Source organism: Rhipicephalus microplus, chromosome 3 (assembly GCF_043290135.1).
Source record: "Rhipicephalus microplus isolate Deutch F79 chromosome 3, USDA_Rmic, whole genome shotgun sequence".
Taxonomy (NCBI): domain Eukaryota; kingdom Metazoa; phylum Arthropoda; class Arachnida; order Ixodida; family Ixodidae; genus Rhipicephalus; species Rhipicephalus microplus.
The window spans coordinates 124,136,343-124,164,258 of NC_134702.1; the positions used below are offsets into that span (position 1 = coordinate 124,136,343).

The 27,916-nt window shown below is 44.2% G+C and overlaps 1 protein-coding gene across 1 annotated transcript; it reads left to right on the forward strand.

Annotated features, from left to right (window-relative positions):
• Window positions 1-1,754: 1,754 nt before the first annotated feature.
• LOC142802941 (endothelin-converting enzyme 1-like) lies at window positions 1,755-27,916 on the forward strand. The gene is made up of 8 exons (XM_075888025.1): window positions 1,755-1,847; window positions 4,489-4,630; window positions 5,820-5,912; window positions 15,060-15,344; window positions 21,531-21,728; window positions 22,778-23,010; window positions 26,410-26,538; window positions 27,581-27,916. The coding sequence occupies exons 1-8, from the start codon at window positions 1,755-1,757 to the stop codon at window positions 27,914-27,916; spliced, it is 1,509 nt and encodes a 502-aa protein (XP_075744140.1).

A 27,916-nucleotide genomic window follows, 5' to 3' on the forward strand; every position in this document is an offset into this window, starting at 1 on the left:
CATAACCACCGAGTAAAGCGCCAATGGCCGTCGACATAGAGCTTGGTAGTGTGTATTTGCAGTGCGGCACTTGGTCTATTCTTGGCTCCACACTAGAAGCGCGATCCCACGTAGCATCTTAAGTGCACTTTGAAGGAGTACACCTAGCCGCGATTGTCACTTGCACGCTGTCACACGAGCAAGTTTAGTGTCACTCGCTGCAAAGTACACTTGCCGGCAAGTGCGTTACCCAACATCACTTCACTGCGACTGCTGCGATGAAGTGTGAAGCTTCGGTACCAGTGGCTTGTACAAAAAGACTCTGTTGCCTAAAGCGGTGCTCATAATATATTTAAATCATTGTTTTTGTTATGAGACTTATTGTTATGTGTAAAACAAGTCACAAAATAACACAGTAACCTCGCTACTTTCACTATCGGGTGTTTGCGGCCACGTCCGCTAGGAGAATGCGGCAGCACACAGTAATGGTTGCGTCCGTCACGTTGTTTACGTCCAGGTACACCTGCACATATGCAGGTGAGCTGTTCTCTATTCATTTAGGCTGGCATGTGCCCCAGGTGCTATTTCACAAAGACAACGTCGTCCGAAGATGTGACACAGGCACAAAAATAACAAATATACGTTGTGCTACAAATTCCTCAATCACCACTGCCGTCATTGCCTAAGTACACTTCGCTTTCTCGTGTAGCAGCGAACCATCAAAATGACACTTCGCGAGCGGAAGTACACTCGCTCAAAAAGTACTTAAGTTGCCACGTGTGACAGAGGTATTACTGCGGCCGCCATGAATGCCACCACGGGTCCACGCTCTCACTCGCAGTCACGGTGTACGTCAGCGACGCGTTTGAAAAAAACTTAAAGAACTGATTTTCGCTTTAAGACGCGTGCTGATTAACACATGGCTGTTCTTGCCTCTTTGTCACCACCTATCTCTCGTCACGACCAGCTGCAAACTAAACAACAGAAACCAAAAACGATCCTCCACCAAGTGATGTGGACCATCGTGTCTGGTGCCGTAAAATAGAGCTTGCTTATTTGTAAAACACAGTGCACCTTCATGTATTAGTTTGAAAAGTGAAGCAGTTAAGCACAAAACTGCTTCTCAGATGCATCTCTAACCTTTACAGTGCGGCACGTGTAATATGTGCACATGAACATGATGCATGGAACGGTGCATAGATCTATAAAGTCGCGCTTATCTTTGCCGTTATAGCGTATTCATATGAAACAGGTGGAGGAACAAGTTTTTTCTGACTTTGCTAACCATACTTTGGTGTATGTATATTGGGGCTATCTATATATGCAATGTCTATAATGTTGACTAATCATATGCTTCACCATGCAAGGGGCATTTCCTGAAGAAAGAATTACGGATGATATTGAGTGTTTCAATTTGGTGTTTCACCCCCCTAGGCTCCTGTGTGTTATCTCTTCTGGCTGAGGTATTGCATCTCCCAAAAAATATATATCTTGTTAAATATCGAACACACGTTTTCTGTTGCTTGAACTAACACTTCCAATAGAAGAGCGACGCTACTCATTCTTCGAATCTTTCCGAGTTTCTGCAAGCTATATTATTTTGCTGTGAAAGCACTCGCCATTGTGTGAGAATTATTATGTTAACAAAGTGTTTCACTCGGTAACGATTTGTACTGTTTTTATCACAGACGTCGGATCTCGTGAACTGGATGAGATCCTTGAAGCTGGACTTACTTGACAGGCACACACTCGCTACTGTAAATCCAGTTGAGATGATGGTGCGTGGTTCTCTTGACCTTGGTGTCGAGGCTGTGATCTCACTTACCTTTTACGGCAGGGCTTTTGTGCTCGGAAAGAGACTGATGGAGGTGAGCAACAAATTTTATTGCATAACATGCTGCACAGATGTCTAGACCATTCGCTGTGATATATTGCATGTATAAGATAAGAAATTGTGACGAAGGTCAATCACTTGATGTAGAAGTCAACTGTTCCTCCGAACGAAAACGTCGTACCGTATGTCCGCTTCATCCGGGGTGTCTGATGGAGGCTATTACGCTCGAAATTGGCAACTTTTGAAGCAGTATGGCGATTAAGTAATAGGTGGTTGCCTTCTTCGTCATTTTCAGGTACTTTTGAACTTTCACTTTTTGACATTTAGCAGCCCGTTCGATATTTTATTATGCCAAAACACCCAAGTTATTTGTTCCCGGCGGTGTACTACAAAGTAACCTGAGAGTAGGGATTTCGATAAGTTAAAAATAAAACGAAAGCCAAGCAAAGAAAATCTTAAAGGGAGTAGGTGATGTAGATAATTTAGGCACCTAGGATTAATACCGAGATGTCCAAACAATGGACCGGATAAATAAATAAGATACTATGTTCAGCAGCTGTCAATCGTAGGCTTAATTGATTTGTGGGGTTTAACGTCCCAAAACCACCATATGATTATGAGAGACGCCGTAGTGGAGGGCTCCGGAAATTTCGACCACCTGGGGTTCTTTAACGTGCACCCAAATCTGAGCACACGGGCCTACAACATTTCCGCCTCCATCGGAAATGCAGCCGCCGCAGCCGGGAATCGAACCCGCGACCTGCGGGTCAGCAGCCGAGTACCTTAGCCACTAGACCACTGCGGCGGGGCAATCGTAGGCTTACATTGAATACCACGGCAACTTCTTTACACTCCGTTCATCCTGATGAACCGCAATGAACATCTCACCTTGAAAAGTGGACGTACGTACTCGATGATGTTGCTCGTTCTATGTCAAGCGTTTGCCAGATGTATGGTTGATGTGTGTTCGATGCACGTGCTATCTGTGAGCTGAGAATGCTGAGCAAGACGAATTTGTCACGGTAGTTATATAAACTTGAAACTCTTGAACATAGCAACCATTGCTCGGTGACTGGTGTGAGAGATCAATTATTCGTGAGGTGCAGACGGAGGCATTCCAAGTGAGTTATATTCAGTCTAGCAATCATTTCAGAACTCCAGCTTACTCGGCAGCCCTCCGTCATTACGAAAGTGTTTAATGTTACCATTTTTTAACAACTCAAGTTTGTTGCACTGGAACTTGGCAACTCTAGAGAACTGCAACTCGCCTACAGACGCACACTATTCTTGTATCACTGCTAGAAACCAGAGCCCTAAATTCTATGCACTCAACAGTGACGTTAGGTTCACACCAGAAAGGGTACAATGCTTTGGCAGGAAAGTTGCAAGGGCTCTTGCCTCTGGGTTTAAGAAGACTCAAGGCTTTAGATTTTACTTGCCCCTATATTGAAACAATCGTGCATTGTACTTCGCCCACGACAACCCAGTGAATTATGTCCAAAGATGCGAATGCCTTTGTTTATGTAGCGATGAGGTTTATTGAACCTCAATGTACTTTGTTGAGATTACTGCGATCCTGGAGCTCTGCCCTCGTAATTTGGCTGAGTGAAAATCGCACAAGATGACTGTCCCAGTCACCTCCCTACCCTGCGCCTCCACCAAATAAGATTAGCTTTGTTGAACCGGAGAATCCGCGACGAGGTCACAACGGAAAAGAACCGTACGGCAAGACTGGCATAGGCGGCACAAGTTCTCGCGCAAGCAGAACGCGGGGCCATTCGGTTTTTTCCAAAAACTCATACACATTGGTGCATATACTTCACTACAATGCTAACAATAATAATGAAGATAACGATGATAGTTATAACTCTCGCTGCACCCTCTGAAGTGGACTGGCAGTTCTCGGCAAGCCACTCACGATAGATATCACGGGGCGTCACGCATGTGGAGTATTCACGCTTCTGTCATGCATTAATACAACGGTTAGAATCACTCTTTCACCGGCATGGCTATTGTACAAGACCTCATTACGCAGCAATTTCAAGAATATGAGTGACTTTCTGTCAATATTCTTGAATTCCACGCATGATTCCTTATTTATACTATGGCTCCAAGCACGTATATCATTCGCTACAGCGAATCAGTACAGAGGTATACAGCAACGTGTCCTCCTCCTGTATGTCAACGAAAACACATGTCAATATAAAGTGGGAAGGCTCACCATTAAACACTGATACACTTAATGTGAAGCCGCCAACAAGAAGGGGAGTCTTCACGAAGCAGCATGCACATACGTGAAACTAATGGATAATGTTGCGGAGAGAGATTCTGGCGAAAACGCACAAGTAGGGCAACACTGCTTAAAATTAAACAAATTAAGGGGTGGTGCAATCAATTGAAAATGAATTTTCTAGACAGATGTTTGGAAATGAGTTTCATAGTGTTCCGCTACAATCCAAATTACGTGTCTGCTAAGTGTGCCTCAAATTTCTGGACACCTTCATATGTCCTCCACAGCTACAGAGTTTAACGGCCCAGTATTTTTATTCATAGGGACTCCGTGAGTTTGTGTAGTGCAAGGCACGGCTAGTGGCTTGCCCTACAGAGCTTACATAGTTGCCGTTAGCATCAAAGTATATTACGTAAAACATTGACTATTTCCTGTGCATTATTAGATGGACTACAGCAAACAACAGTCAATGTGGCGATCCGAGAATCACGGCTTGAATGACTACGTACTATTTTTGGCAGAGTTTGGTGCAACTTCGTATTCTGCCTATGACCTCGCTTCGAAGCTACGTGGATACGAAAACCAACGTGAGATATTCTATTTTATTTCAAAGGGCGATAATTAGAGCGAAGCGTGTGTACAATCCTTCAAAAAAGATATTGCATGGCCCTTCCTATGTGATCGCATTGTTATTGATGAAGGAAACTCGATGGAGGAAATGAAGTACACCGACCAAATAAAAACACAGTGGAAGAAGCTGAAAAGAAAGCGGAAATCAGAATTTTATACAGAATCGTTGTTAACATGGCTTCCTTTAACACGTGCTATTTCTATTGCATAATTTTCTGATTTTTTCACTTGCTTTACCAGAAGGGGCAAAACAAACGTTTTACTTTGTCGCTAACATCTGCTTACTAATTGTTTTGAAATCTAGCACATACCAATACATAGAGCACCGAATATTGTTATGAGACGGCAACTGTGTCTTGAAACACACTTCAGCATGAGGCATAGGGGATGAAGCCGCTGCAGCAAGTCTTTTTAAAGCGTCATTTGCACTGTTAGATAAAGTTCGCACAACACAAGCGGTCACTGTAAAAGTACACCTGAAATCTTTTCAACACAAAGTGGTAAATGTTAAGAACTTCAATCTAAATAAAACTGTACAGTGTTCAGTTTCCAGGCATGCTGTGCCTGGTCAATTCGCATTTGCCAGTGGAAAACTACAGGCTCCACGTGCACTACACATTAAGGCAAACAGCTGTTGTGCATGAGCTGCAAATTGAAGTCTTGGTGCCACAGTGGCCTGTAAATATCCATTTGCTCGTGATCGTGAAGTAGGCGCTGCCTGGACACAAGAACAGTCAAGAAGTATAACAAAGCACAAAGAACTTCTGCTAATCGCATTACAGCATATTTCAAAATGTGTGCATGTCGATTTACCACAATCTTCATAGTGAAAGAGCAATAATTACTCTGCTTTGTAGCTCTCGTGCAAGGTACACCGCAGGTTTTGTGAAATCGTCGAACGCCCTCGCGTGGGTATGGAGTCGGTCCTGCTGAGCGCGCAGTGCTATACCAGACAGAGATACGTAACTGACCCTGACCAAATGGTTGTCGCAGCTTGGAGCAAACCTCATAAAAAATCACATGTACTAGAGTTGTCGTAGCTTTTTTCATTATTCGTTTGCGGTGCCTTCTTTCGCTAGCATGAAAGCTGCAAAATTAGAGCGCAACTCGCACCTCAGTTCCCAGAAGTCATCTTTCTTTACGCAGTCGACGACATATCACGAGCGACATACACCAGCGAACAAACAACGGAATTCGTTTTTGAGCTAAGCAAGCGCACGTCTCCATACGTTTCAAAAGGTACGAAACTTTTCTTTCATTTTCAACTGGCGTCTCTAGCTTTAAACACGCCCCCCCCCCCCCCACACACACACACACATATATATATATATATATATATATATATATATATATATATATATATATATATATATATATATATATATATATATATATATATATATAGTTTTTGCTACAGTGCTGTGGTGACTTATATGTTCAGCAGATTAGTTTGCATGGGTGCGACGCTTGAACACAGCGATACTGCAGGCACAATAATTGGCGCGCACAATACAGAAAAGCAAAATACCTGTGTTCTTCAGAAGTCGCACAATCGAAAAGCTGGAACAAGTGTTATTTGTTCTTCATAAATTTCTTGTTATCAAAATAACTACGTGGGAGCCACGTTGAATGACAGCACACAATATCTTAACCCGTAAAAAAAACTAAGCCTAATCACAGTTAAGATAAAACTGTAGAAGTTTTGCTTGACCATAACGTTTCAAGTTGTACGGTGTTCAGCCTAGACATGGAAGGCCTGTTTTTTTTTCTTGCCTATGGTGTCGCATAGACTGTGTGAAAGAAACCATTGTCGCCGACAATGATGAAAAGGTGTTTCAAAAATAATCTTATACTAATATAAAACAATACTCCACAGTTGTTTCGTTTGGGCAGAATCTGTCCGCACAAAACTCTAGTATCTCTATCGAGTCAAGGGTAGCACACTACGATGGAGTATATTTTTTGCTAAAGTAGATTGAACATTTGAGCAATATTTTAAGGGTATCGTAATGCATGTTTTCAGATACGTCGACGATTGGTGTTCGTCGACCCGCCAACTTTATGGAGTCTATGTTCCAGGCTCTAAGAATTCTTAAGCAAAGGGTCGGATGTTTGTGCTTTACTTGTGAAGTCCCAGGACACAATGTCTTGCAATATTTTTATCCTTCATTACAGATCTAGAGGGACAATGTTTTTGCTGGTCTTTTCCCTCCGTTCAGCAAGACCATTTTTACGCTATCACTCTCTTCATTAGAAAATTGTTAAGAATCATTTGGCCTCGTCTTGTGTTAGTTCGACTTTAAAGAAGTCCAATCCTCACAATGTAGGTGAAAGATTTTTACGGCAGGTGTTCAGATTGGAAGCGCCTTGCTTCCCGTGCTTGGTCCTTGCTTCCACATTTCAATGGCTCTTGCATAACCTGAAGAGGGAACAAAAAGAGGTTCTTGACGCTTCAGGTGTGGCTTCAGAGCGGCGAAAAACGTTCGTCGTTGTCCCATACATGGGCGCCATGTTCCACCGTATGACAAGGACGGCCAGTAATTATAACATAAATGTTGTCTTTTGTGCTAGCAAGATGCTAGGCAGCTTCTGCGCGAGGCTTGACAAAAGAAAGCAGAAGGCGCAGGCCACTGTCAGGGCTGAAGGTTGTGTTGCGAACGAAGTTATCGGAAGAAGCAGAAGCAGGAGAAAGTTTCTATGTGGACCCCAAGCCCAGGAAATCGGCCCGTTTACAGCCTCGAGGGTGAGATCGGCACGCGCTGAGCTGGGTATAACTTGACACTGAGGGGCAGCTACGGGTGTCACGAAGGAGAGCACGGGACAACGCTTGGCCACCGGAGGAGACGAAGAGTGGAGAAGACGATGCGGTGATGGAGTCAGTAGCAAACCACCCTCCGTGTTGAGAAGAACTCTTTCACTCATTGTGTGTTTTCGTAGCAATTTTGTTTGTTCATAATTAAGTAGTTGATCGTTACTGAAACAACGCGTCGGTATTTATTTTAACCCACACGAACGACAAACTTTCTGGTGCGGAAACCCGGGACTCCTCCTGCCGCAGACAATACAGTGTACTTTACACCTCAACGACTCCTCGCCAGAACGTCCCTGTAATTGTCTGATGCCGCCCTTCCGACGAGCTTATCATTAAACTATTCAGTGAACATGGAACGCTGGCACAAGAAAAGCATGATCCTCCGAGCACAAGCCATACGTCCCATTAACAAATGTGAACAGGGCAGACAAATTAGCACCACACCTAACGAAGCAGGAATGCTGCATACCCGTTTGACATCGACACGGACAAATTCCGACGCTGTCTGCAATGAGATAGAGAACCTGATTTTCGAAGATGACCTGGAGGAAGAGTATGCGTAAGTGATTGAGTATAACAACTGTATACTGCAATGTTTGGCACGGCCGGAGCACCGATTGAACGGCGACTCAAAGCAAGCGTCTCCAGCTCGACCAGCTCAACCAATCAAAGGTGACCTAACCGAAACGATGTCACAAAAAATGAACGTTAAAGTGCCAAGGCTTGAGCTTGTAAAATTCAGTGGGCGGCGGCATGAGAGGGCAGCCCCTCTGGGAGTTGTTCGAACAACTATTGGACAACAACGATCAGCTTTGCACTCAGGATAATTTTCATTACCTGAGGGCATCTTTCACTGGTGAAGCCGCTGCTGCGCTTACCGGTCTACCTCCAACGTCCTGGTGTACATCGACGCGAAGCAGCTGGTAAAGAAACTCTTCGAAAACGAAGAGCTCCTAATTCAGGAGCAAATGAAGAAGCTCATCGGCATCACACCTGTGCACATCGAACGGCGTGCGTGGACTTCGACGTCTCTAAGACATTGTGTCAGCGCACATCAGGGGACTCGAGACGCTCGGCCAAAAGCTCGACGGTTTTAGCTCCATGCTACTCCCCGTCGTGCAACGAGCGATGCCGAAAGAAATTCAGCTTGAGTTCAGCCATAAGTGCCTAATAAAAACTGGTGGCCCCATCGATGATCAGCAGGCCAACACCGTCGGTTCATCGATAACGACGGAGGAGGGAGACAGAACTACTGTTAACACCTTCTCAAGGCTCCTATTTTTCCTCTGAGTTTAGGTCGAAAGCCGTGAAAATCTGGTTGCGCTACAGACCATGGACGTTAAGCAGACGTCGAGTTACAGTGCCAGAGAAGCGCCCTCACTGCTCGAAAAGAAAGGAAAACAGGCTCAATCTGCTGCAATGCTGCACCAAAGCACTACTCAGGAAGAGTGCTTCTTTTGTAACGCTACAAGCTACAACACGGAAGACTGTGGCGAAAAGAAAACGATAGCAGAAAATAAGAACCCGTTTACAATGTGACGGGAAGTGCAACAGGTGCATTAAAAAAGGCCATTCGGCGAGAAAATTCCAATCTAACATAAGATATGTGAAGGGCGAGAAAAGGCATGCCAGCACGATGTGTGACCCAACGTATTAAAAAAATGGCAGCATATGCACGAAGTGAATGATCGAAAGTGGGGCGAAGCATTCATCCGTCCATTCGTTTTTGCTTCCGTCCGTCCATGCGTCCATCCGCCCGTCCATGCGTGCGTCTGTTCGTGCGTTCGTCCCTGGGTTCGTCCATGCATCTGCCCCTGCGTCCGTTTATGCATCCATCCATGCATCTGTCTGTGTGTCCGTTCGTCCATCTATTCAACACTCCAATTACCACCATCTCGCATCTTTTCATCATATATTTCCCATATGGAAGCACCGCCATCCAGCGGACCTTCCAAGGACTGAACAAGAGGTGGCACACGCACACTTTATTGCGTCTTGCGCTTCGGGTCTACTTCCCATCTTTAACCACGGCGAGTTCATGGTAAATACTAGTTCACTGTATTCATGGCACTGCGGCCCAACGCTCGCTAAACCTTTCTAAAACCAACGAGGTTACGCCCAGCGAGTATAACGTAGCAGCATTTTCCTGTCAGATAGTGCTCAATGTACATGCAAATGGCTGCTAATGGGAAATGAGAGACAGAATTCGGCTTTTACTTTCTTACGGCTTGCGCTTCGTGTCTACTTCTCACCTTTAACCATATCGAGTTCATGGTATATACTAGTTCATTGTATTCATGACACTGCGGCTTAACGCTCACTAAACATTTCCAAAAATAAGGAGGTTACACCCAGCGAGTATAACGTAGCAACCCTTTCTTGTCAGATAGTGCTCATTGTACATGCCAATGGCTGCTAATGGGGATTGCAGCGTGCGCGTTACCAAAAAGCCGAATGCTCCTGCCTCTAATTCCCCATTACCAGCCATTGGCATGTACATTGAGCACTATCTTTTATTGTTCAACAACGCACAGAAGAAATCTCTCATCGGCACCACCTTGGAGGTCAAAATGCTATACTTGTTACACACTACAACGGCTACGAGAACGAACGGGTGCCGCTATAAAGAGCTTCGCACTAAAAGCTGCAGCATGTAGAGAAGCATGATGCAGGCTGTGATACACGACTCTCACAAGCTCCGAGTGGTTTTTGATGCCTCTGCGCAGGTAACTCAGTCAAGTCATTGAACGATAACTTGAAAAGCGGACCGAACTTGACCGCTGATTTAGCCGGTTTGCTTCTGACCTTTCGCCGTCACACGGTGGCGCTAGCTGCTGACATTGAACAAGCGTTCTTGGAGGTCAGTGTAAGACCTGTGGGCAGAGATGCATTGCGTTCCTTGGGGTTCGAGACAATGCCTAAAACCGGCGAACCACTTCCGCTGATCGCAACTTGGCGCATGATTCGGGTTCCTTTTGGAACGACTGCTATCCCATTTATGCTCTCAGCAACACTCCAACACCACTTGAAGAAATGTGAAGAACAATACTCTCAAACCGCAAGTTGGCTTAAGAGCAGTCTTTACGTGGAAGACTTGCTAACTAGAGCTGAAAGCGAACAAGCAGCATTAAGGCTCTACAAAGAAGCAACCGAGATGTTTGAAGCTGCAAAAATGAAACTGCACAAGTGGTCATCTAACAGCGAAACGCTCCGTCAGCAATTCTAGAGGAACTCCCGTGGCGCCGCACATCTTGGTTATTGGTCGGGAGTGTTGGGGTGGGGAGGTTTTGTGACTATCGTGGGATCCATGTGCTGACAAGTTAACGTTCTCTGCGTGCACGGACAGCATTCAAGATCTTGAACGCCCTGCAAAAGGGTCCAAGGTTGAAACAACGGCGCGGATATATGAGCCACTGGGGTGGCTGTCTCCCTTTACTGAATGTGCCAAGAGCCTCTTTCAAGAGTTGTGGCACAGAAACATCGACTGCGACGACGCTCTACCTGGAAACATCACTACAGCCTCGACAGAGTGGTTAGAGGGACTTCAACATCTTCATGATGTTCAAGTGTCCCGATATTACGGGTCACAAACGAACGGAGGGATGACAACCTGCTTTAACATTTTAGCTGATGGAAGCCAATTGCCGGCACGGAGCGGTCACCTACTTCACTATGAAGGGCGACAACGGGACAAATTTGACAATTCTGACGAGTAAATCCAGAATTGCGCCGGTCGAAAAATTACCCTCGCGAGATTGGAGCTAATTGCATGTTTGCTTGCAGCTCGATTATGCCACTACATTTTGGATACCCTCGAAGAGAGGCCCCCGAACGTCTGCCTGTGGACGGGTTTAACAATCACGCTCTATTGGATTCTCGGAAATGCCAACCTCTGGCAGCTGTTCATGCACAACCGCGTCACTGAAATTCAAAATCTCACAGATGGGTTATCGTGGAAGCATAGCGGCGGAATAGAAAATCCAGCGGATCTTTTCACACGAGAGGTACCCACTGCGCGGTTGGCCACGAATGGACTCTGATGAAACGGAGTGCCATGGTTTTGCCGAGCAGAGGTGGATTGGCCTCGAGGGGTTTCCGAGGCAACATTCGACGAAGCCGAGTTCGAGCAACGAAAAGAAACAAGTGCTGTGCCGGCTACAACATTGCCATCCGCTAAATAATTCATACGTGACCTTGAACAATACGGTAAACTATCAACGGTAATCAAAGTATAGCGTGGATTTATTGATTCATCAAAAAACACAATGCTGAAGTAAAGAGCTCGGATCCCTCACATCAGAGGAGCTGAATAAAGCAGAGAAGTATTGAATACGCCATTAACATAAAGAGTTTTTTCCAAGAAAAATTGCGTGCGTCGATAACGAAACAAGAATTCCACCTTACTCACCTTTGAGGACTGTTTCGCTGATGATGGACAGTGAAGAAATTTTTAGAGTTGACGGAAGGCTGCAGCGTAGCCAAGTTGATTACAATGAGAAGCAACCTGCTGTATTACATAAGAAGAGCAACTTCGCCGAACTTTTTACCTTACAGTGTCACCAACAGGTATTGCACGGAGGCGAACGGGACATACTGACGCAGCTGAGAGAGCAATTCTGGGTGATCGGGGCGAGACGGATGATAAAGAGAGCCTTTAAGGCGTGCGTAACCTGCCAACGCTTTCATTCAAGGCCGTCCGGCCAAGTGACTGCTCCTGCTCCAACAGATTACATTACCCAGGCCTCTCTTTTTGAAGGGACCGGTGTAGACTTTGCTGGCCCTCTTCTCGTCAAGGGGGCAACGACAACGAAGTTGTGCATTGCACTTTTCACATGCGTTGTCCCCCGGGCAATACACCTCGAGTTGGTGAATGCCATGTCAGCGGCGTCTTTCTTGCTTGCATTCCGCTGATTCACATCTTGACGATGGCTACTAAGCAGTATTTATAGTGACAAGGCGCTCACATTCAAGAAAACGAGCAGAGATCTCGCCGCACTGTGGACAGTTATTAGAAACGAAGAGGTGAAAAATTTCGTCGCAAACTCACGCATACAATGAAAATTCATTGAGAAGCGAGCACCGTGGTGGGTCGGAGTTTATGAGCGCTTGGGTGGGCTAACTAAACAGGCTATGAGAAAAACGCTGAGCACAAGCAGCCTGAGATTCTAAGAGCTAGGCATAACGCTGTGAAGTGTAGGCCATGTTGAACTCGTGCCCTCTAACACACGTTTATACGGAACCCAACGAACCCAAGTCATTCTGCATGTCCGGCATTATTTTTGACAGGAAGACGGCTGACGTCGCCGCCTAACCTACAACAACAGAGGATTGCAGCCCTTTTTTATTCCAACCTTAAACGGATATTGTCCCATCAAAGTAAACCACTCAAACAGTTCTGGAAAAGATGGACAAGTGAATACTTAAAAAAACTCTGGAATTATCAGATGAAAGGAAAGACTCCAAGGCAGCTCTACGCTGGCGAATTCTGAGGGATTCAAGGCTACCAAGAAAGATGTGGATGATGGAAGCTATCGAATCTACATTTCCTGGCCGCGACGGCAAGATTAGGTGGTGTCGAGTGCGAATGTGTGGGGGAACGATGCTTCGACGGCCCGTTCAGTTAGTGCACCCAGTTGAACAATATAGCTAAAGGCAAATGACGGCGTGATTTCGGGGGGAATCTGTTGCGAACAAAATTCTCGGAAGAAGCAGAAGCAGGAGAAAGTTAGTGTGTGGTCCCCAAGCCCAGGGAAACGGCCCGTTTTACAACCTCGAGGGCGAGATCGGGACGCGCTGTGCTGGTTGTAACCTGACACAGAGGTGCAGCTGCGGGTGAAGAGAAAGGAGAGCACGGGACAACGCTTGGCCACTGGAGGAGGGGGAGAGCGGGGAAGACGACGTGGTGATGGAGTCAGTCGCAAGTCGCCCTTGGTGTCGAGAACTCTTTTACTCATTGTGTGTCTGTGTCGCCATTTTGTTTCTTTATATAAATAGTTATTCGTGACCGGAATAACGTGTCGGTATTTATTTCAACGAACGTGAGCGACAAGTCGCTCTATAATGCACCCGTTTCACTGAGTGTGCTAGTGGCGTGTTGTACTTCACTCCTTTGTCATGGGGGTGCAGGTACACTGGGCAGACAGGACGTTGCCTCAACGCCCGTCTGAGGGAGCATGCTAGCTCTCCGAAAGGTACACCATGAGCGCAACTTTCCCTCCATCGCCGGCAATTCGGCTGTGCAACTCATTTGAACAAAACCACTGTGTTGATTAGGCATAGAGACTAGCACAGGCATAAAATTGCTGAAGCGTTGCAGGAGATGGATGCATGAGCCAACTTTCAATCGCTGTCACAGATGCTGAGATTTCGTATCTACAGAATATTTGATTATGTGCTTGGTGGGGGAGTCAAAGTGTTTTGTGCCTTGATGCGTGCATATATAAGACATGTTTCTTCAATTAAACATTCAGAGTTTACAGAGCGCTTGTGTAGTGAATATTTTGTGTTTTTTTCGTCTTGTTGTGCGCTGATCGTAATAAGCTTAAAAAACGTGTGCTACGTGTTGGTACCCGAGACTTCGCTGTATTACGTTAAACGCGAAATAAAATGCGCCATTTACTTATAAGTAGCGCTAATTTGATTATGAATAAGAACTAGAAGAAATAAATTGCAGGGTCTCCAGCGTTTAAAACGACTCAAAAGTTACAGCCATTTTTCTGTTTTGTTTTTGCCTCGGGCATTGTATCAATCCTGGTTCGTCTCGTATCGAAAGCTTTCCGTCTCTGACATGGTCTGCAAGCCCTCCTGGATCGGAGGCAACACAATTTTCAAGCAACCTCATCTGGTTTACCACTGCCTCTGTGATTGGCCCAGGTTTCGTTGAATAACAAAGCCACATGATACAGTCGTTATATGTACTTTGAAGCTTTTATCCTCTTTGACGCCGTGATGTTTGTGATCTCTGATGTCAGGATGCTGTGAGATGGTCGCGCTATTACGAGGTGTTGGTTTATGCAACGCACGCGATAGTGCCCAAGGCGCTGGCGTGCTACGCCGATGCCAGTTGTCAGTTTTCCACTTCTGTGCGGCACCTAAAGCGATTCGCTTTAATAAACATGAACACATATCAGGTATGTCCCAAATTTATTCACACAATTTATTACTACATGCCTTTTTGGGGAATCTAACGTATTACGAAAGGCGTACACACAATTCAATGATATACTGAACGACGGGATTGAAGTCGAGAGCGAACTGTTTCATAGCGAAAAAAAAATAGCATCAGTCACTTGCTTAGGATTGCTGTCTTACAATGAGAATACAAGCATTCTAGTGTGCGACAACATTTTCTATACATTGTTTCTTATTCAGTCTTGTACGAGTCCTGGTGTGGACAATTGACGAATGATGCAGCATATTTCTAAGCACTGGTGTAAAATGCTTTACCGTTGACCCTACACGAGGTGTTTCCAGTCATGCCCGCTAGATGGCGAGCCCTCATTTGAAATATACCTGTGAAACACCACAGCGTCAAGGCTAACTTCCCGCCATCCTTCTTTCTCTATGTTTAACAGATGACTGGGACACCTTTCTTTACAAGTACACCAATAACACCTACACGGTCGACGACAATATTTTCTATCGACCTTATCTTGCCACAATGATCGTGAAACTTTTCGAGAGCACGCACGTTGGCAAGGAAGGGCTGCAATACCTGGTGGCCTGGACCTTCTACAGGCAGCTGTTTGAGCTCACAGACCCAACCTGGTTTCTGAGAGGCAGGAGTGCGAACGACGCTTGCTACGAACACGTCAAGAAGGTTTTGAAGCTGGCCATCACTAGCCATCACTTCCAGTCGGGTATGTCTATGTGTGTACATCATTGGTCAAATGTTATGTAATTTTCCTGGCGCCATTGTCCTGCTAGTGCCTTTGACAGGCAGGCTCTAACAAAAGCTTTCGACCTTAGCGGAGCTCCTAGCTTTCATTTCGTGAGTTATCTGCGTTGCCATCACGAAAACACTGTCTAAAAATAAAGGATTTTCACAGCTGATAAGTGTTCAAAGTAATTAAAATTTGGTCCGATGAATAGTAGGCGTGTGCAAATATTCGAGTTTGGAATTCAAATTAAGTGAAACATGAATAATTTTATATGATTTTTGAATAACTAGTATTCGATGTTTCGAACTACTCAACATGACGTATCAATAAAGCGCAATAAAGCTTAGTGATGCTATTTGTTTAGATTAGGGTCTCTAAAACAGACCCTAGCGTCGTTACAGGAGGTCTTCTGTAAAACTTTTCACTGATATCCTGGATTGAAGGTGAGCGCATTTTTACTTTAGTCACCGATATCTCAGCTCCACAAGTAAAAAAGAAACGACAAAAAAATTAAGTACTTTACTACTTTGCCTCTCAAACGAAGCCACCGATTTCTTGCCCACTATTGACGCGTATTCAAGAAGAGCCCCAAAAGTTCCGCATTTTACCCGATCAACCTCGGTAATGGGCTTCGCATGTACACACTTGTTCACGCTTTGCACTCGACACAGCCTTACTACACCACAAGATCAGAAACTGCCAAAGTTCGTCCGTGCAGTCGAACTCTGTATGAAAGCACACCCAAAGATAGTTTTTTTTTCTATTTTGGGGGGGAGGGGGAGGGAACAGAAACCATGGAGTGCACTAGCTATCATACCCCCTCTTTTAACCGTAGTAAGGTTAGGAGTGGTGCTACTAACTGGATTGGCGGCTCTTCCATCAATATACTTGCACGCCCACAAAATAAACACAACTCACCGTAAAAGTTCACGGTAACAAGTGACCACGTCCTAGTTTCCCTGATTTTTTTTCATTTGACTATTTGTAATTGGCAGTACACGTTTGAAATCAGTATATGTATATTTATTATATCATTCCTTGTTTTAGTCACTATTTGGCACAATTCGGTTCGAATTGAATTCGTGATAAAAATTCATTAGTCACACACACCTAATAAATAGAAATGCAGTGGTACTTCGTTATTTCAACATAATGAGTGTGACGAAATTGCCCGTTATCATCCATACCTTCGCCATTGTACTATGTGGTGGGTCAGTGTTCATATTAGGTTGAGAAGCGTTGTATGTACTGTAGCAAGCACACCGTGTGATAAAAGAATAGGAATAAACCAAGGACGCTTTTGTTTTTTCTTTGACGGACTTTTTCAACAGCAATAAACAAAATAAGTCAGATAATGCAATTTTTTTGGTCTAGCTGTACTGTTGTAAATATGACATAATAAGAAAGTCATCGAAGTCCACAAATAATAAATTTTCAGTTGGAGGGACTGAACCTGCACTGTTTGAATAGCTCATCCAATGCTCCACCAGTAGAGCTACCGTAGCGCTTATCCTACCATCCACCCTTTGGGGGTCTTCCAGTGCACATAAGCTTGGGAGTGCTCTTTAGCATCACGTAGCACATATCTTACTTACGCCCTGGCAACTGTCGGATAATAAAATGAAAATGTGCCTGAAACGCAAGTCGCCAACGCACTGTCCTACCTCTATTTTTATCGTTCCCCTTTTGTACGTAGGTGAGCGCCTCTAACTGTCCCTTGTAAACATGCAAAGCTCTCACAGCATCCTTCAAGGAGCTGAGAATATTTCACTTGACTATGCGGTATGGAGGAGAACGTTCTCCCACGGTGGCTGGTCACAACACGTGGAACGAGGCATGACCTCCACGTTAGCACGCTGCCAGTGGAAACCAGGGCGACGTTCCTGACAGTTTGAGGGATGGAGCTCCTTGAAGCGTCGGTCTGTACATCCCAGACGTATGTGGTTGTACACTCTAAAAAAAGGAGAGAGAATGGAAAAACGGGCTCCGTTTCTCCTTCGGCGCAGCGACTTCCTCCCTTTCGGGCGCTTTAAACCTTGCGCCCTGTCGCGGCAAGGACCAAAGGAGTAACTTTCCTTCTTCAGTGTTCATCTCAATCATGGTGGTCTCGCGCGCGTGCATGCGTATGCCGAGCCTAGCCAGCCGCGGCCAGTTGCGAGGGATTACTTTTACCTAAGATTGACGCAAGCAATGCACGAGTGACATTTTGTTTTTTGTTTTATTGGTGTAGAGTAAAATCCTCTCTTCATTTTATCGCCAGGCCCTCGCGAGATGCTCTACACGCTTCAGTGTGTGTCTCCTGTTGTTTTACACTACCAATTTGTCACGAGAACAAGGAGCCCTGCTTCTCAAGCAGTCTTGCTTTATCGACTACTTTAGACTGTACACACATAATGGATTTTTTCGGTGTCAACATACTTGGTAAGCCCACGCAGTTTTAGTTTCGCACGGCACCAACAGCACTCATGAATTCAACGAGGCACATAAAAAAGCATCACACCTAATTTTTCAACATTCTAGGAAACCTTAAATCCCTGTACGATTCATGCGTGAAAGCATGATCATATACAATTGATAGAGTTATACGTTCCGCTACAGCCAGATGGATGTTCTTTGCAGTTTACTCCTATTCGAATAGGGCCGATGTGGCCGGAATTCTAGCCTGCGCCCTCCAGCATAGTCACACGAAACCCAATAAGGCTATGCTACCATGGCAGGTGAAAGCACAAAGGGAAACAGGCTGCGAAGTTTAATCGAGTGTTTATTGGCCAGACTGGGTTACAACCAACACAAACGTTTTAAACATCATCATAACTACACTTTTGTGAAAAGTAAACCAATGGCTTCTGTCAGTTAAACCAAATTCTCAATCGCATGCGTTTTGAATTGCACTGAAAGGTAGGGCGGAATTATGCACGCGTGAAGTATGCCTTTCTCGTTCCAAATTTTCCTTTGTCATGAGAAGTTCAACACAAAATGCACTTCTAGTAACAGCTGTGCACAGCAGGTAAGTACTAACACTCACCCACCTTTGAGAAAAGAGTATTGCAAATCCAGAGTAATAGTGACCACTGGAGCCACAGCGCTAACAACGAAATTGTGGCACGCACCTTGACTGCAAGTTAACACGCGAGGCGAATCGCGAGAGGCATCTCAAGCAGAAAAGTATGTAGGCACAGAATGCTATAACGCTATAGTAAATTTGCGCACTGTACCGCTAGTTCCTCCACTCAAATAATAGAGCTGCCGCGATGCCAGCAGCCACTGTCATCGCTCACGAAAAACTACTGTCGAATACGAGGTCATCGCTTATTTCTCTCGCAAGACCCGCGTTGTAACTTACGTATACACTGCTATGATTGTCATTACCGCATCAAAAACATTGTCATTTAAGGGCTAGCAGTGTACTGTATCCATGGCTAAGGTTCACACTTGTAGTAAGCGCGTAAAAAGAATATAAGCAAACTTCCACACGAAACAGCTTAACGAGGTCGGCGCGACCACAGAACGCCTACCACGACGGAGACAAAGTCTGGTCTGCATGCTGCGCCCTCTCCGAGTAACAAGTGGAAGAATTAAAAAAGACGTGACCTCCGAAATGGCTAGCGCACGGCAAGCGTTTTCGTTCGCGGAAGCTTCAAGAAAAAAATAACTCTGGCAGTGGTCGAGAAATGGCGCAGCGTTCGGAATGCCGTTAGCATTCCATGCATGGCTTGGGGTAATCGTTTTCGCGAAAACCCGATAAGCTCTAGTAATTATTCCGTTCATCATTGTGCAACCGTTGATAAACTTCCGTTTGTCTAAGCATCAGATACAACCTATTTGCGTGTGCGCAAGTTGTGGTATGGCTACAAAACGAAAAAAAAGTGTACGAAAATTTACTTGTAACTTGTGCTACTATAGTAAGGCGAAATTGATTGCTATATAAGCTCGTGTGCTTTCGTCGTAGGACGTGTGTAAACATGCCGAAGAGTGTGCCGCTGAGGAGAATGCTTGATTGTACTATTGTTCATTGAGTCCACTCTATATGCGCACTATGAGTAGTCAGTGTCATTGTGTGCATGTGTAGCTATATGCATTGCATCAGCTTATACTAGGCGGCCGGTGTCAGTGAGTATTTTTTAATGGGCTGAGTGGCCTACTTTCCGCAAGGGAGCCGTAATGGTGAGTATGACAACGTACGTCACCACAGGTGACCCTGAATTCGCCGTCTGCGGTGCGCCTCCTTCTCTCCCGCGCAACGGCGCGAGGAGCGAAGAAGAGCGTCTGTAGCACCGGCACAGCGACGTCACACACAACGTGATTGCGCGCGCTCCGCCCTCCACTCCGTGGCTGCGCGGGCAAGTCGTCATAGGTATGGATCCATCGCAGGCATCAACCTCGACTGCGATACGTCCAACAACGAGTGCAACGCAATCGAATGCAATCATTGCACGCGTCGTTGAAGATGTCGCGCCCATTGAAGACAAGGCAGCGCGGTGAAGGGCCCGTGATGCCGAGCGCAAGTGGGCGAAGTGGGCCGCGGACATAAACATCATTATAGTGCGAATTTACTCTCACATATACGCGCCAACTCACCAAGATTTCCCGAGAGCGTCTAATGGTTCCTGGGAATCGCATTGTGATCAATCGATCACACGGAGAGTTCGTGTTATCACAAGAAAACGTTTACTCACTTGCGGATACCAACGGATTTTAACTTTAATCCCCCTCATAGCATCACCCCGTGCATTCGCACTTAACCATGTTCACCCTCGGGAAAATGCTTTGGAGTTTTTTTAGTATCGTTGAGCCCCACCAGAAGGCGCCAGCTACCACCTACTTCACGGCTGTGACGCTCTAAAACCTTCAGCTACTTATATAACGTTAAACATCCATCTATCAAAACTGCATACTGAGCCGGAATGGTTTCGCTGCGATCGAGTCTACGGTTTGGAGGCACATCTCGTGATCTGCGGCCCCGTGAACGCACGAATAACGTCGCTACACTGTGTGAATCTGCGAGAATTAAATACAGCAAGCCTAGCATGTACTCTTCGGGTGAGGACTCTGTAGTATTCGCGTCTTTCAGAGTGAATGTCGCCTTGCTGGCCGAACGAAACCTACTTCCTCCGTCGTTGTCTTCGCGATTTTTTCATCACCACAAGTTCGTCTGCTTGTTTTTATAATCATTTCGTTCGATGTCAAGCTCAGCTGAACCGTTTTTTGTAACTTTCAGTGCCGTGTACTCTTTATCAGACGAGAATCGATGCACTTGCTAAGCCTTCTCCTTTCGCTAACCTGGGGTCATCCATCTTGATTTTCATAGGGAGGAACATGTTTCTCCGTGGCAGCGGGAGTAACGTTTTTCTATTTAAAATGAACATTGGGGACATCGCCGTTTCTCCTTGAATGGAGAGAACGTCACACCGTTTCTTAAGAGTTTATGCCTCAACTGTTCATAAGACGGCGGTACTTGTATAGGATGAAAACATGCGAGATCTTATACAACTAGATGGGGGTACTTGGAATGTTCACTATATAGAAGGATGAAAGAACGGATCATAGTTTACCGATAAAACTCTCCGAAGCTTCGCCCTCTCGTCATCAATCACTCCATGGAAATGTTGTGATTTTCCTTATAGGAGGCCTTGCTGCGGCACCCGGTAAAAACGCATTTCGTCTACTAGAATGATGTTGCTTTAAAAGAACAAAAGAATGCATTTTTATTCCGGGAGTGAAGCCACTAATAAGCATACCAGTGACTTTTGAGCGTGTGCGCAATAGTTCTGTATCTGTACTATTTGAACACCTTAGATCTACCTGACAAATAACGCGTGGTCACGACAAGATTAATGCTAATGACATGATGCGAAATATGTTTGTGAGACATTTCGTAAAAGAATTAGCCTATACCAAAAACTTAAAGTAAATCAAAAGCGGACTTGACTGTGAAATTTACTGATAATAGCATTTGCCGAAACAAATGTACCCCTCAATTGCATTCATATCGGTACAAAAAATACAGACTATGCTGAAACAAGGCATAGTGTTGAGCTGCAATAGCTTTGTTATTGCGGTATGTGTTATTTTGCGTAAAGTGAAGTGCATTTTGCAAATTTATGATGCTGTATTCGACAATGGTCTGTGTAACACAGTGCCTTGGCATGTTCTTTTTCTGGACAGTGGTTCCACCACGCATGCTTTACCAAACGAAGCGAATGACGTCAAGAATTCGCAGTTCCTTCGAGGAGGCCTTGCAGTCATCGAGTTGGCTCACACCAGAAATAAGAGCCACTTCCATCAATAAGCTGATCAACATAACAGTTTACACTGGGAGTCCCGGCCGGCGACTAGACCCTGACTACGTCGAAGAGCTTTACAGTCAGTATTCACGGATATTGTGCCAATAAGTGTGAACACAAATTGTTGCCTTAGTACACCCACATTCAACTAAATCGCGCCTTGAAGCACGAGCACATAAAACAAAGCTATAACGCAAAAAACTTTTTCGAGCCTAAGTCAATCAGCAACGTACTTCGGCACGCCTGGAGGCGTGACTGAAAGCACAACAAATTCTCATAATCTATTCATCGCTTCCACCGGTACATCGGGAACTGCTTCTCAAAGTACTACCGCTTTGAGGACTGAACGCACGTAAAGCTTTGCAGAGACAGTGTCAATACACATTCCGTTGTTCGTTTCTTTCTGATTAAAGCAGTGTGATCGGGGAACGGGGTGCGTTCACGAAATAATGGTGTTTCAGCCCACAACCTCGTAACTAAGATTTGCTTCGGTTACTCACTCTATACCTTATCATAACATTATTAAATCAAGCAAAAATCACTTCCTTTTATGGCTTATTTGTGAATACACTTAAGTGGTTTTCTGAATAGAATTTGAATTAACCTATTCAAAAGTTTCGTGACTTGAAACCCGCTAAGTGAATTAGCTGTAGCTGCTTCTTCTTAACTATAAGCATCAAGCCACAGCCTCCGGTTTACGTCCTACCTTATGGGATGCCATGTTCAAGGCTCAGATAAATCCTCAAGCGAGAATGCCGTGTGAACGGGCACCTAAATGTAAGTTCCATTCTGAAAAGAAAAAACAGGCTAACAGAAAGGCAATGAGTTTTCAATGTCGAAGCATGTACCTGCTCGAGAGGTGATAATCACGTGGCACTGTATTTATTGTTGCTTTCCGTCATCTTGTGTGTTACTGTATATCAATGTTTCATGAAGTCTCTACAGCTTCCGCATGCCATTGCTTCCATGTGGAAGTCAGTATTCATTGTTATGCTTCAGTACGTGTTATTTTAAATCTGTTTTTTATCTTGATTTGCTCACAAGCCTATCGTGTGTTTTGATAAAATGGGCTCCTATTTTAGGTACATCGCATCTGCTTAAGAATATTTTGATTATCATCTGCGACAGAGTCTTTTCCGGATGTGCCATTGGACCGACTGTTCCCCACCTGGATTAGGTATCTTTCTCTCTCCACTCACCTTGCCTGGAGGGACCAGAAAACTATTCTGTATGATGAAACCATGGTCAATGCCTTCTTCTCACCGATTGAAGATGCCGTTTTTATAACCACAGCAATAATGCATCGTCCATTCTTGTACCTGTATGGACCAATCGGCCTGAATTATGGTGGACTTGGAACTGTGAGCATTAGTTTCTCTTTTTCTTTTTTATGATTTCCACAGGTTGTATTTTATCCGGGTTCGTAATATTCTCAACACTGTGTATCAGATATGGAATATTTATTGTGTATCTAATAAACAGTGGTACAAACTTTTAACTGTGCGCCAGAAAAGTCGCAACACACTAGTTAATTTGGCTGGATGTTATATTCTTGTCTTTCGAAAATCAGGATGAAGTAACATATCACAAGCGACATCGCAGGCACTGACGTATCTACCTCTACTGTGCACGCTTTGGCTGCACTTTCTACAGATTTTTCAGACAAGATGCATCAATTTTATTAACTATACCACCCAGAAATACATAAAATAGTACAAAGATATGATAATGTATTGTTGCATTATGAGAAGTGAATTATAGTTGCAGATTTTACAGTTTTCCCATTAGCGCATCATGTAGCTGTAGTGGTTGTGGTGGACGAATCCCGACCGCAAGGACGTGGGATTGTATTACCGTCGCAGCGGCAGCCATTTTCAATTTATACAAACCATCGAGCCCCGAATACTGCTCATGCTGATACTTCAGCATGTGTCTTAACTCTTCACCTTTTGATGCTTCACGCATGATAACTCTTGCTTGTAGCAACAGGACCTTGATTTGTTAGCTCCATGCTTTGTCAACAGTCACCACAGTGCATGTCAATGAGACAAGTGAAGGTGCCATGGCGGATGTGATGGCGTATTAAGAAACCATGGGCAAATCGTAGTTTTCTGCGCAGTTTCAAATACTATATGCATACACTACGTCTCAAATTTCGAGGAAACTTCATACCAAACTACCTATAATTTTAGGTAGTACGTCAGGAAATATTGGTTATCTCGTAATGAGATGACGAAGTACGTGACACCAACAAGCAAAAAGTCTCTTTCTATTTTCCTTGCTAGTATCTGTTCTACCACAAATGTTTTAATAAAGGTGCTCCACGCTCACTGTACCGCCAACAGGCGGCACTGACGGCTGTTCTCAAGTATAAATGTACATATAATCAGCCTGACTAAGCCCACTGCGGCATAAAGGCCTCTTTTATGTTCGTACTGTCAGCTCGGTCCTGTGCTTGCTGCTGCCACTTTTTACCCGCAAAGTTCCTAATCTGATCTGCCCACCTAAATTTCATCTCCCCTTCACCAGCTTGCCTTCTCTTGGAATTCAGTCAGTGATCCTTATTGACCAGCAGTTATCGTGCCTTCATTCTACGTGCCCTGCCCTTAACTAATACTTGTTGATTTCGACAATGATGTCCTTAACGTCCATTTGTTCCTTGGTACACTCTGCTTTCTTGTCGACCCTTAGGGCACACCTATCATTTTTCTTTCCGTTGCTCGTTGCATCGTCCTCAACTGAAGTTAAAATCTCCAGGTTTCTGCTCCTTAGGTAAGTACCGGTAAGATGGAGCTGTTATGTGCCTTTATCTCGAGGAATAGTGGCAACCTGCCATTCATGATTTGAGAATGCATGCCGAATAAGCTCCACCTCCCCCATTTCATTCTTATTCTTCTAGTTACTTCAATCTCATGGTGGGGTTCAGCGGTTGCTACTTGTCCTACGCAGATCTACTTTTTTACAACTTCAAGTGCACTGCTACCCAGCTCGAACCTCTCTTCTCTTCGATAGCTGCTTTACATTACTTTCGTTTTTTGCAGAATATTTTAAAACCTACATTTGTGCTCTCCTTGTCTTAAGCATTAATGATCGATTGCAATTAGTCCGCTTAGTTACTGAGCAATGCAATATCATCGGCGAACAGCAGGTTACTCTCCATTAACTCGTTTCACTAATTCTTTCCATTCTAGTCATCTCAAAACCTCATGTAAGCACATGGTAAATTGCATTAGGAAGATCGTATCCCCTTGCCTTCCACCCTTTTTATTAGTATTGTGTCGCTTTCTTTAAGGAGCACTATGGTGGCAGTTCATCCGCTGTCGCTCTCTTCCAGGATATTTATATATTCTTCGTCAACGCCCTGATTCCGCAGTGTATGTATGATTGGCAATTTTTTATTTTTTCATCTTATTTTTTGTTAGTATTATTGTGGTCAATTGTTGAGTAGTCTGTAGAACAACATGCATGATCTTATGGTTGGTTGTATTCTAACGTCGTTTTAGTTCTGTTGCTTGTATACAACGGAGAGCAAGCTTATCCTACATGTACACCCTCCTAAATCTACGAACGAATGTGCGCAGCTCTGGCTCAGTGGTAGAGCATCGGGCCCGTCATTCGAAGCTCGCGCATTCGGATCCCACTGGTGGCAAGATCCACTTTTATTTTTTTTTCACATTTTCAGTACCTTTACATGTATTAACACCCCTTATTCTTCCCCTGATGTCATGGTCTGTTAGTTCTCATGAATATTGTGTCTACAACAAAACAAGCTCTTAAATTTACACTTCTTTTTTTTTCACGCTGTTCCCAAGGTGTCATCACGAATGAAATTCACACCACTCTCTCTTACACAATCTTGATGGTAGCTGTCATCACACAATGATTATTCACATATGGCTTTTTAAGTCATCCATCTTGCTGTGCCGTCATATCTTGGGATGAGGATGTAGGCTTCGACTGAGGGAAAAATTTTAGGATCATAACAATCAGCCTTGCTTCGTGGAAATGTTATGGCAGTGGACTTCTAACGGTTGGGGAGTAAACGCAAAATAACGACAAGTACACCCCCTGAATAACAGCAAGGTCGAGCTGTTCAACAAGAAGTGAACCATAGCAAGTACATTAGAAGGGAATGCGTACAGGATGCGATAAGGCTACCGAGTTCCACTTCTACAGGGCTCTTAAAATCTCTCCTAATATACAAAACCAAATTAGGGCGCTATTCTCGTCGTAATACGTAATGCCAGATGCCTGCTTCCATGTTATGATGAAGTTAGGTGGCCAATTTTACGGTTTAGGAAGACTATTGATTGTCGGATGCCTTCTTTTTTTAGCCTTTCCACGACGTCGCACGCCCGTTATGTCTTTTCTAGCAGCACTATTGCGTGCAATCAAGCTGCTTTCTCACTTCATTTTGCAGTTATTCAATTGAGTAAGTGAAGATAACTGTGGGTAACTGATAAGTCCGAAATTCTCATAGGCTCAAGCGTTCAATAGTGCTGATATTCTCAGTTGGTTTAATGAAGAATTGAGTGAGAAGGAGAAGATAGGACCTGAAGAAAGGTAGGGAAGGCGAGAAAGAAACCACATTCTGATCTTTCCAGTTAGAGGGGCTTACAAGATTTCACTGAACCATGAGAGTAGCTGATACACTTACACCGCACAACGTTAAAATTTGTTAACATTGCAATAACTGTTTCAACACCGTGGCCCAAGTGAAACTTTCTTGCTTAGCTCTTATATTTCATTTCTGTTTGCAGGTAATCGGTCATGAAATTATGCACGCATTTGACGTACGAAGTACCAATCGCGACTTCTGGAAGGTGAACAACTTCACAGACGAATACACTAAGAGGGCACTCTGCTTGCGGAGATCGCATAGATCCGTTGTGAGTAACCATTCTCTTCATCAAAACCATATATATATATATATATATATATATATATATATATATATATATATTTATATATATATTATATATATATAGTGAAGAATAAAGGAGCACACTTACGAAAATTTGATAATTGTTTACTCTAGGTTTCGGCCGTGGCACGGCCTTTGTCAGGATGTTGTATCCTGACAAAGGCCGTGCCACGGCCGAAACGTAGAGTAAACAATTATCAAATTTTCGTAAGTGTGCTCCTTTATTCTTCACTATATTTGCACTGGACCCACAGAATTTCTTTTTTGAATCATATATATATATATATATATATATATATATTCCTGCTCACGGCTGGTTACTTTTTCATCCACTTTTCTTTCTTCTTATTTACATTCCATTGGTTCTAATAACTTCCCTGTACATTCCTTGGCATTACTGTCTCTTAGATCTCATTATTAATGTGTTAAAACGCAATATATATATATATATATATATATATATATATATATCCATCATCACTCTTCGCTTCATCCTTCTTCATCATTGCCATATATAAATTCGGCAGCACGGCAATTTCTACTGTGATGCTTTCGGGACGTTAAACCCCGCATATCAATCAGCAATTTCTACGAAACTAGTTCTTGAACACTCATTCGTAGCGTAAAATTCAACCTTTGAGAGGCAAGAAATATCTTCGTAGATGTGCGCAAGTTAATATGCAGAAAATTTATTACAAGAAGCGGTGCCAAGAGCCCACAGTAATCATGTCTTGGAGGCCCCTTCAATGTTTGCTGCAGTACTGAGTTCTACAGCTCTTAAACGTCTCCTAAAACGACTCCTAAAAGAAATTTAAGAGTCGTTACGTGATCGTTTTTAATCTTCGTTGTACGACAAGCAAAAGGAAGGCAGTAAAATGAGTCAGTGAGCAACGACGGCATCAGTTTTCGAAGGTAGCTTTGAAACAACTTGTATAGTCTCATATCGTCTCGTTTCAACTGATCACTTCGTTAAACAATGTTAATAATTGCGCAACCATCATTTTCAGCTCTCTATAAACCAAGCAAATGAATTGGACGATACAACGGACTCGGAGAACCTGGCTGACCTTGTGGGGACCATGATAGCTTATGCTGCGTACTCTTCCTTGCCGGAGAATCACAAGAGTGAAACACTAGTTGGTTTTAACGCAACATCAGAGCAGCTGTTCTTCATCAATCATTGTTTGAAGTTGTGTGCTCAGCGCAGCCCAAACTTCAGACTCTATGCCCCGTTTCGGTCAAGATGCATAGTGCCGCTCATGAACATGCCAGAGTTTTCCCGTGTTTTCAGCTGCGCAGCAGGCACACCAATGAATCCACAGAATAAGTGCAAATTTTGGTAG